General features: G+C 40.0%; 1 protein-coding gene across 1 annotated transcript; it reads left to right on the forward strand.

The window, feature by feature from the left end:
- The first annotated feature begins 1323 nt into the window (after window positions 1-1323).
- On the forward strand, window positions 1324-10624 carry LOC140243867 (uncharacterized). The gene is made up of 11 exons (XM_072323543.1): window positions 1324-1535; window positions 1943-2356; window positions 2535-3438; window positions 4214-4334; window positions 4944-5162; window positions 5646-5961; window positions 7016-7209; window positions 8363-8494; window positions 8919-9080; window positions 9649-9768; window positions 10438-10624. Exons 1-11 carry the CDS (start codon window positions 1337-1339, stop codon window positions 10573-10575), a joined length of 2919 nt encoding a protein of 972 aa, XP_072179644.1. The 5' UTR covers window positions 1324-1336; the 3' UTR covers window positions 10576-10624.
- The last annotated feature ends 1017 nt before the right edge of the window (window positions 10625-11641 follow it).

The raw sequence follows: 11641 nt of genomic DNA on the forward strand, positions 1-11641 counted from the left end.
CGAGCTACACTACAGATCCTTAGCCTTTTATAGGGTGGCGATAGTTGGGCCATGGGAGGACCTACCCTTTAGTAGAATCTATTTTTAGACACTGAATCTTTTATGTTTTAATGTTTTCTCAGTACGGGCCTGAATCACCTCAGCATGATTATGATAGTTGATCAGACAAGGTGTTCGATTCCCTACATGTGCTTAATTATCAATTGCAATTGGCCGGAGTAAAATCTAATTGGCTGGATGCGGGCGTATTCTTGACCACCAGCATGCACTATAGCTGCACGGAAAAGCACGGGTGTCAAGGGGAAGCGAGGAGATGCTTGCTCAAGCTCATTTTAGTACCGGTATACTTATTTAGGATGGGATGGGGTTTGTCACCAACTACTGTACCGGTATAGGCCATATATTTCGTGAGTCTAAATTTTTACGACTCGGGAGTTCCCGACGATTTCGCGAGTGGTTAAATTTGCGATCGTGGAGTCTGTACTGAACGGAGATGTGTACACGCATACGTCACTTTCACATCGGGATCAGAGTCAATATTTTCGCGTGTCTTTAATTTCGCGAATGGCACCTGACTCGCGAAATTCGCGAAAATAAAAACCTCGCGAAATATTTGGCGTATACGGTATATTGCCATGACGTAACTGATGTACACCAGCTGTGCATGCAATCCCTAGAATGAAAAATCTGTCTGTTTGGAGGAGTTTTATAAAATGATTTGACTTTGCACTTTGACAGAATGCGCAGCAAAACCAGACGTAGTGTCTTCGGATCAAACATATCTCCTAGTTCTATACAATGAATAAAATTAACAGGCTGATCTCTCCATCTGTGTAATATCCCTGGCCTGAAGTTGCAGATGGTAAGACATACAAACAGATGTAACCCCTAGGTGCTGTAGCTAGTAACGACATTAATGTGTTGGGGTCTCCAGTGCGATTGACACAGATGACCTTGGCATATTTAGCCCGGCCCCATCATTGTATTGTGGGAGTTTCCATGGAACATTTAAATGTATTATAGGCCCTAGCTTGCAGTAAAGATAATCCTGTCTCTATGTCACTGATGCTGGTATCAACATCACCTCAATGAGATATTGATCTACAATTGTAGTGATGATTGATGAGTACGGTAAATGGCTGCAGAATGCTGCAGCTATTTTATGGGAATGAAGGAAACTCATGCCTGCTTGTTTACTAGCCTGCAAAGCTACTTGAATCATCTATAATTGTTATAATGTTGTATGCATCTGTCTAATGTTTGCAGGGCATAAACACACCAGGTAACCAAGTCTTTTTGATCAACAAGTAAAGCAACCAAGAGAACCTAAAGAATCATGGTGCGAAGAGAAGGAACCCGCTTTGGTCTTGCTACCAGCCACAACGTCAGGCGTCTGCCCTTCCCTTACAAACAACTCTACAGCAGGCAGAGTATCGTGGTCAAGACCAAGATTGCTGGTGAGGACCATCAGGTCAAGAAATCTGCCAAGGCTGCTGTGAAGAGGCAAATGGAAAATGGTGCTTTCAATCTCAAAGGTAATGTGTTTGTGAAATGCTGAGTTTTTATATACCCTGTTTCATGGTATTGAAACAATGTAACTAAATTGTTACCATACTTTAGTGTTGTGTTACTCTTGTCTACTGTAAGGCATTGTATCATTGTATAATGAATGTATTCACCCAGCTAACTGAAGCTATTTTTCTTTTCTGAAATGGCAAAGCTCATGTGTGATGTTAACATTTGCTTACATGAAAACCAGCTTCTACACCTCCATATTTTGTGTTCATTTACTGTCGACACTAGGTTCAAATATTAGTCTCCTTGTTGAAATGCAGCAAGAAACGCTTTTTGACTGGTAGTTTGGTACCAAGTGTATAGTGACTATTTTTGATTTCAAGGAATGAAAATGGTAAACTGTACCATTTTCATTTTTTGTTTTTAGACGATACTGAGCAGAAAAGGATTCATTTCTCCCTCAACAAAGCCAAGCGATGGGAGGTGATAGAAGGAATTAGGGATGAAGAAGAGTACTACGGCAACTGCAGCATCATCACGGAGCACCACATGCTGAAGCAGGGCCGTGATGGGAGGAATTGCACAGGAGTCTATGACTCATCGGTCAGTGAGGTCCCAAAGTCTCCAAAGAAGAAGTACACTGCTGCCACCGATGCCTTTGTGGGACAGCAGACTGGGGATGTGATAGGAAATGATGATGACTTTGGGAAGAAGAATAGATGGAGATCTAGAAGGAGGAGAAAACATCATGATGAGGAGGATGCTGTTCCAAGCACTGTCTGGTATGATGTTACATTGGCTCCTCCCAGGCAAACCTTCCAGACGTACTGCAATCCAGCAGGTAAGGGCAGTTGTGTGTTTGTGTATGTGTGTAAAAACTAAAGTTGCAAATGATTTTGGGGACTTGCATTTGATTTTTCGAATGTTTTAGATAACTCTTTAGGCTCAGGCTCAGTAGAGCTGTTTTATAATCAGCACTTCATTTTTTATTTCTTCCCCTCATATACAATCGTGTACAGGTAGCGGAAAACCAAAGAGAAACAGCAGAAATAGAACACGGAAGTTCCATCAGTGCAGTATGCAAGAGTTCTACTCAGACAGACAGTGGGAGTTTGATGAGGACTTCACCCAGGAGTGGGAGGAAGAAGAGGAGCAGTATTGGCAAGAAGAGACCAAAGATGCAGAACCCTACCAGGTAAACACTGATGCCCTGGAGGTCCTTGTTACCATGGCAATGATGGAACCTCATCACCTTGGAGACCGGGAGCATCGCGATGTACATCAGGAGGAAAGCAAGCAGACCGTGGGTACCAAGGATCGAGTCTTTCTTGTTGACAAGGAAGATGTCATGGTGATTGTTGAACCCCAGCTCACTGATGATGTGCCGAAGTCAACGAGGAAGAAAAGCAGGAAGGAGAGGAGACAGGAGAGGCTGGAGGCTGAAGAGAGGGAGGCAAAAAGGCAAAAGGAGCTAGAAAAGAAAAGGGAAATGGAGAAACTTGCTGCTCTTCGCATCAAAGTGAGTGTTGATATGGCAGTGGAGACCACTAGCATCGCCGTGGATGCACTGAGCAGGAATTTTGGTGAGAACCACACTGAGGGTCTGTGCACTCCTCGCCGATTTGCCATCAACATCACTGACTCGATCATTGACCGTCTTCAGACCAGTGCCAAAGGGGAAATCTTGGCCAGGAGCCTCCTGCAGACTGGTCATCATGTCTCTCTGATAGTGGACTGTATGCTGAATCCCTGTATGAGTGTAAAAGAGGATGACAGTCTGGTAGAGGACATCAGAGTAAAGCTGTGTGGGGTGACTGAAGACCGAGAGATGCTGTCAGAGTGCCTGACTGGTCTTGATGTCTGCAACATCGCAGATGTGGTCCATGCTGTGAGCTCAGGAGTAGCGGCATTGCCTGCAGAGAGGTGAGTACTCTCAACCATTCTTAAAAGAGCATCTAGTTTGTGACACTGCCTTTTTGTTTGATGAGGCTTTAGACATGCTTCGCTGCAGCTGGATATGGTTGAAAATTGCTTGAGTTTGCCAACAAGATAGACTATAAAATGTTTAAACTGTTGCTCCAGGTATTGTATCAATGACCCATGAAGCTTGTGTGCAGCATATTTAGATTTTATATAAAAGAAAAGGTAGAGAAAATAATTTTCAAGGAGAGTTGATATCCGTGGAAATCACTCCCAGTCAAAATTAAAGTCAGATTTAATGCAAAGATGTTATGAGATGTAATTTCTATTGCTGTAATTGTCATAAGGCTACCATAAGACAAATGTGTCAATAATCAATCTGATATATTAATTTGTCAACATGAATGAAACATAACTCCAGTGGCGGATCCAGAGGTGGACGCACCGGGCGCAAGCCCCCTCTTTATTTTTTGGTTAAACAAAAGAAATAAAAAGAAAAAATGGGGAGTGCACCCCTGTTAATTTTGTAAAGGCGCCTCCCCCTTACGGAATTCCTGGATCCGCCCCTGTAACCCATTCCTGATTATCTCATAAAATGTTGCATATATATGTTGAGGTTTAATGCCCCTAATCCAAGTTAATACCTCACTATACTTTGCCAGTATGTGGTGCCATCAGTACATTTTTCTGCCTCCTGTAAATTCATCTTTGAATACCAAACATCAGTATCACTATCGTTGTGAGACCTTAATGTCTACAATCCATTTTCTCTTTGCAGATATTTGTTTGAAAAGTCAAACCATTCTTTGCCTTGTAAGCCTGTTTTTGCCATGGAAACCACACAGTCTACCCTCTGCTGGAGATATGTTGTCACTGATGCAAACAAGGCAGTCCAGAAGGTAAATACAAAACAGACTACAAAAATACAGAAAAAGATTGTACCTTTTTAATCATGCTCAAAGGTAATTTTGATACCATGCATGATATAGTACATAAATGAAATTAAAGAAGCAGCTACTTTGTGGATGGTACAGAACTCTATTTGTGTGATTATCTGGGGCCTGTTTCATAAAGATTGAGCGTAAGTTGCAAGCATAATTGCGAATTGTGTTTTATAAACGACTTTACGATTGATCGCAAGTAACGCTCAATCTGCTGAAAGTCATGCTTGATAGTTCTTGAAATCAAGCTTAAGTGTCTTTATGTAGCAGGACTTAAGCTCAATATTAAAAATGGCTCAATATTGAAAGGAGTTGCGCTCAATTAATCTAGCATACAATTAATTGCAACTCTTTATGAAACAGGCTGGTGTATGTAATCTTCTTTTTTTTATAGATAGAAGGCAGTTTCCGTCTCCAGAACAAAATGTTCTACTCTCAGGCTGTTTTGTGATAGACTGCTTTGTGTGTTTGCCCTTTCTTATCATGCCACATTTGTCATTTGCCATAGCGAATCTTTGATAGATACTCTTTCTCTTCATTTTTGTTTTGTCTTGTTTAAATTCATAGGCTCTACAGCAGAAAGATGCAGAAGACTGTGAGACTGGTGACAGTACCCCATCTGGATCATCCAGTGAGTGTGGATATTGTAACATCTGCTATGAGGAGCTGAGTGAGATATGTCCTGGCACCGCTCTTACTGCCTGCAGCCATTGGTTTTGTGACCAGTGCTGGAGCAGTCACATGATGTCAAGGGTGGAGCAGGGAGACCTCAGAATTGCCTGTTCAGTAAGTACATGTCCAGTCTCCTTTTTATACAAATGATGCACAGAACAGAGTGGATCGGTGAGAATTGGATGCGCGAGTATAACTTTGGAACTGTTTAAACAGTTTTAGGGTTTAGACTGTTCCAAAGTTAAACGAGAGCATCCAATTCTCACTTATCCACGAAATAGGCCTGTGCATCATTTGTGTTATAAAATGAAACCTACAACACTATACAAGATTTGAGCCATGCATTTGGATTTTACCGGACGCATGGCTCAGTGTGGATCAGTAAAAATCAGTGCATGACAATTGACCAATCAGATTGCAGAGATTCTAAAGCCCATTCTGTAAATACCAATATCCATCCTTACCTGGAGAACCCAGTGCTATACATATGACACCTTACCAAAGAATCATTTGGGAAGCATTTCCACCATGGCTCAAACAAACGTTTGAACTGTATAGATGTAGATTTTGATTATTGCTCATCCTTACTCTTGACAGGGTTACCGGTGCACCAGTCTTGTGGATGAGGTTACCATGATGTCATTCCTCCCAGCCACATTCTTTGCTCGTCACCTAGCAAACAAAGTGAATACTGCCCTCATGCTGCAGCCAGAGCTGCAGTGGTGCCCCAGTCCATCGTGTGGTCGCCTGCTCACAGTGGCCAGTCAGAAAACAGATGTCGGCAAGGGGCGCATGGTTCCAATCACCTGCGAGTGCGGCTCGTTCTGGTGCTCTGAGTGCAAGAAAGAAGCTCATTGGCCAGCCTCTTGCGAGCAGGCAGAGGCGTACCGCAGGAAGGCCACCGAACTCTTGCGTGAGTTGCCTATTAAGTTTGTCCAGTTCTCATTTCCTTGTACCAAATGTCATTGGTACAGCAAATTAATCTTCACTGCTGTGTGATGATGTTCCTTGTCTCATGGAGAATTAGGCACTTAGGTATTGCATGACTTCAAGGTGAATTTCCCCCAAACATATACCAAAGTACCAGCTATGTAGATGCAGAAATACAAGGCATATCAAAAAAAAAAAAAGAAGAGGTAAACCAATTTTAGAGGGCTACTATTTCGTAATTGTCATTTGTCATTGTTGTCTTTAAAGTTCATGTTCCTCAGTCATGCATGACGTTTGTCAACATAATTAGGTACCAATGAAAAGGACGAGTTCCCTTATCCTCACCACCAACGTAGCGCTCTCTATAGCTGACAATTATAAAATAGTAGCCTTCCAAAATTGGATTACAGTGGACTCCCGTTATAACAAAGTCCTCGGAACCGGCAGTTTTCTTTCGTTATAACCGAATAACGAAATTTCGTTATAACCGAATGAATAAACAATAAAAATACATAGAGTTGATAATGTTGCGGCCCTAAATTTAATTTCGTTGTAACCGGAATTTCGCTATAACCGTGTTCGTTATAACGGGAGTGCACTGTACCTTTTTTTTTTTTTTTTGATATGCACTGTAGTATAATTACACATCAGTGAAATTTGAATTTTCATTGTTTTGATAAAAATCCACATACGGTTATTGCCAGATATGAAAATTACAATTAGTGAAGTGAAGAGTACTATTCCCATTGCCTTTAAAAGGAGGTATACAAATGCTCTTTCAGTGTGCTGGTAAAATGAAAATAATGTATTTTTTTTTTTTCCAGAATTGAACTAGAGATTTAAGTAGGCAAAAAGTACACATGGAAGTTTTATCATGGCAGATACAAATGGATATACTTTGTTTGTACTCTTTCCATGCATTGTTTCATATTTTCAAATATCTCTAAAGTTCAGTTAAATCATCTTTGCTTATAACGAAAAGAGAGGTAACCTCTGTTTTTTGGTTTTTTTTTTCTCTCTCTCTATTATAACTTCAGGTTTGAAGCAATCCAGTGATGACCTCACTGTGGTAGTTCCAACCAAGAGATGCCCAAAGTGCTACTATCCAATTTATAAGCAAGATGGCTGTTACTACATGCTCTGCAAATGTGGACATGGCTTCTGTTGGGAATGTGGGAAGAGAGTGATCGACTATGGCCACCACTGTGAGGGGAAGATTTGGATGACTCAGGTACAGTACAAACTCTTTCCATATACTCATTTTGACGTTGCAAATTTGTGGCTGATAGAACTAACATTGGCACAATCATATTGGCACGTCCAGGGCATTTTGACGAAGAGCAAATATTCCAAAAAAGTCTTGAGTTACAAACCCACCAATGGTTTAGTCTGTTGCCAGAAATCATATATAAATATGTACAACTGTATGTTTTTGTAAATAATTTTTACGAGCCCAATATTTCACACTGAAATGCAGATAAGAGATGAAATATTGGGCAAATCATTTATATTACTATAGACAACTTGCTGCCTTTTTTTTTTTACACACACAGTTGCGCAAATGTCCTAAATTGTAAAAATCATGAAGCTTGGCAAATATTTGTCTTATGCCCTCTATATCCCTACGTAAAAAAAAAAAAACAAACAAACAAAAAAAAAAAAAAAAAAACTCTGTGTCAATTATCTTGATTTTTTTAAGCATTATTTCTGTGAAGTCAATTCATTATTTTGGGCCCACTTTGGGGAATGCGCAGTGACTTGATAAGGCTAATGCTTCTTGAATGTGAGATCTGAGAGTGGGTCCCGCCAGGTTGAAAATTTCTTGGACAAGACAAGAGTGACCCTCTTTGACATCTTTTCACTTACAAGTAAAAGTGGCTGTCAGATGATAGCAATTCAGAGGGAAATAATTGCAGAGTGCTCCTAAGGGACAGTGCTGATATTTCAGGGGCTTCTCTCAGTAAATAAAGTCATCTCATATCATGACAGCTGTTCTGATGATGACGATGATGGTGATGGTGATGATGATGATGATGATACTACTACTACGACTGCTACTATTACTACTACTACTACTACCGTACTAATGATAATAATAATAATGAGACAGCTGTAATAACTTGCTATTGTCATCATTATTGCTATAATTACCTTCATCAATGCTTATTTATTACTATAGATAGTATCAGCATTACTACATTGTTATTATTCTATTGATGCATACGTACATTTATAAATTTCATTGATTTCCATAACTGTTGCTATCATAAATATCCTACTATTGTTACCATTAACATTCTGTATGGTAGTTGACTACAGTATTGGATACAATAAATGATATTGAATTAATAATCAGCAGATTTGTTGTGTCTCATCAACTTCAGGTTTACAAGATCAAACCTGTTGACTTAGTGGTCAAGAGCACAGTGGAACTGGCTGCTGAACATTACAGGCAGAGAACACACTTTGCCTGTCATCGCAGAATCAGGAAAGCAAGGAGGCTTGCATCCAGAGTGGTATGTTAAAATCTCTGATTTGTAACGGTTTCTTGATCTCAAAGGTTTTGAATCTCATGTGGCACATCTCATCCTACCCTTCTTCTCATAAATGCCTTATTTTTTTCCATCAAAATTTATTTTTGATTTCATTTTAAAAGAAATGTCTCTAGGTAGTAAAAAGAACAACCCGACGATCCATCAAAGAAGAATACAGGCCATAACGATGTAAGGAGATGGGATTTAACCAAATTTGCAGTCACAAAAGTAATTTATTGTTGTATGGTGGTGCCCCCCCCCCCAAAAAAAAAAAGAGAGAGAGAGAGAGAGAGAGAGAGAGAGAGAGAGAGAGAGAGACATATTACTGGGAACATGCTAATATAAAGCTCTGGTTATTGTGCTATGTCATACCTCATACCTTACTTCTTGTCTTCCTTTATCATAGAAATGTGAGACCATGGAGGAGTCAGATTCTGATGACACAGTCAGACTCTCATCCTCATTCTCATCCTCATCTGTCTCCATAGCAACCAGAGATAGACGACCCTCGCCTTTCCTCCAGAAAATCAGGGGGATAATGAAAGAAAGTGCTGACTTTCTGTCAGAGGTGAGACAAATGATTTACTGTACCTTCCTGATTACTGCTTACTTTGAAATAAGATATTTGATATTTGTAGCTAGAAAAGCACTCTGTGGAGGCAGACCTCTGCCAAACAGCTCATCACCAGCCATTAACACATAAGCTAAAATGGACCTCTTTCCTGATGAAGAAAAAAACAAAGAATCCTTTCTGTGGTGGTTTCTTTACCTTTAGTAGCTTCTTACTGTGCCCTTAACCTGTATTTAGTATGTGCATGTGCACCTGAAGGATGTACAGTTTCAATTTTTCTCATTTTTTGCCCAAAGAATCCTTAACAAAGATTCATATTCTTGGGTCCAGTCTGTGACCTCGATGAGTAACAAAATGTAATCATCTGTTACTTGCGTCATCCTCTTCCTGAAAATCTAATTCAAACCAGTTCATAACATTTTAAGTTACAATCCAATTTGCAAAATAGACAGACGGGAAAACAAACCAACGCCAACAAAAGCATAACCTTCTTGGCAGAGGTAATCAGTTGAGTGATGTCACAACAACCGATGAATGTGATCCCTGTCTCATTTTTTCCAAACAGGCCGAGTTTGTTCTTGAAAACCTGGAGATCTTCCTGGCTAATGCCCCACCCAGCAGCAGGAAGACACACCTCTCAGAGCACAGGACTCGACTCATCTTTATCACAGATATCCTTCACAGGGTAAGATTGAGAAGAGATGAATTTAACAAATGGAAAGGAGTAAATTGGTACATTGTAGATAAATACTAGTCCAGTAAAGTCCCATCCTTTCTAAAATAATGTGTGATTTTGAATATGAGTTGTAGCTGTAAAAGGTACTGGGCCCAATCTGCTTTGTATGAAATTGGTTTTAGAGGTGAAATGTGCTCAATGCAAGTATTATCAAGATTCTATCAAATCAATTTGGCCTACCCTGTATAAGTTGAATAATATGCAGGTAGAGAAGGAAAAACAAAATCTTGTCTTGTGCGATATTCACACATTGATCCATTGCATTCAGTTATGATAGTTACATTGTACCATTCCTTGTGTGCTTTCAATTAGCCAAATGTTGGATTTTTACAAAGTAGGTCAAACTCACTGATGTAGGCCTATGTATTGCAATTCTCTACATTATCAAAAGTTGAGTTTGATATCTGCATCTTTTCATTCCTTTAATGGTGATGCATGTATTGTAAACTGAAGGACATGCATTGAAATTTGCCCTCTATCGGGTGATTGTACTTTGTACTCGAAGAATGGATGTTGATTCTAAACTGACACAAACATTTGTGCACGTTTTCTGCTTAAGGACTTGTTAATGATCCTGTGCTTTTGTATTTTTGCCCTTCTCCATCTGTACTTGCACAGATTTTCAATGAAGAAGACAAACTTGACATCAACAAGGTCCAGCATCTGTTGCATTGTGGGAAGAGCTGTCTGAGCTGGGTGGCTGTGAGTGCAATGCACCTCACCAATGCCATGGCATCCAATGCCTGTGAAGAGTAAATGCACCTCACCAATGCAATGACATCCAATGCCAGTGAAGGGTAAATGCACCTCACCAATGCCACGTTATCTGTTGTCAGCGAAGAGTTAACGTCAGATGTGTTACAAAAGCCTTCAAGGAATCCACAGGGTTTTACGTGTTTCATGTTATTTTTCACAAATAACAAAATCTTATGTTGATTTTTTTTCCTGTGACCCAGTTGGTTCCCAAAGTTTGAAAAGGATCTTCTATTCCATTGCCGAGTATACTGTATGGTATGGTGCTACAAATGTATAACATATGTTGAATGAGTACGAGTATCCATTAGCTTTGTCTAAATATAAAAAGTTCCTGTTGTACCTTTGCTTGCCAAATTACAGATTTCCCTAATCTGAAAAAAACAAAACAAATGGTCAGCTGTAAGAGTATCTGAAATACTTTCATACACATCTCATGTATACTGAAGTCAATTTGAAACTAAAGTGAACTTGTACACTGTATAAAGTTTTTCTGCAGTTATTATGTTTTGATGCTAAAGTAATATTGAATGGCCCTGAGGGAGATACCAGAAAATAAAATGTGACCCGCTACAACAAAAGGATCCTAAAGTCACTGACGGCTTAGCCACGAAAAATTGAGTTTGAAGTCACATCATCAAAATTGGTCAAAAAAAATCGGATTTCTTTTTTGGCATAATACTGTACTCTGATGTTTTGTCTATCATCTACCGAAATTTTGAAGCTAAATGATCAAAGGAAAGGCAAGAAATCAGCGTTTTTCTGGGCCAGGATTTTTTGACTTTCAACGTAATAGAAACGTGTCCGAAGATTTGGTATTAGCACCGCAGCTAGACTCCGCCCCTAGCAACGAGGGAGTGATCTTACTGGTCAATGCGCGGCATCCTAATTACTGATTGGTCGTGCGTAGACCGCTGGCGCTAAGCTTTTGAATGAACATCGCGGAGGTTGCTAGGAGCATACCTTCTATTGTCAAGCTGTGAAAACTGTCTCACCTCATGATAACGTCGGATAACTTTGAAGGCGTTTTTCTCGAAACTCTGATTTCCTTAAGCACTTGACATGCTCT

This window comes from Diadema setosum, chromosome 2 (genome assembly GCF_964275005.1).
Source record: "Diadema setosum chromosome 2, eeDiaSeto1, whole genome shotgun sequence".
NCBI lineage: Eukaryota > Metazoa > Echinodermata > Echinoidea > Diadematoida > Diadematidae > Diadema > Diadema setosum.

Coding starts and splice junctions, on each gene's coding strand:
- LOC140243867 (XM_072323543.1), top strand. CDS start 1,337: ATGGTGCGAAGAGAAGGAACCCGCTTTGGTCTTGCTACCAGCCACAAC. Junction 2,357..2,534: donor GACGTACTGCAATCCAGCAG/GTAAGGGCAGTT, acceptor AATCGTGTACAG/GTAGCGGAAAACCAAAGAGA. Junction 5,163..5,645: donor ACCTCAGAATTGCCTGTTCA/GTAAGTACATGT, acceptor TACTCTTGACAG/GGTTACCGGTGCACCAGTCT.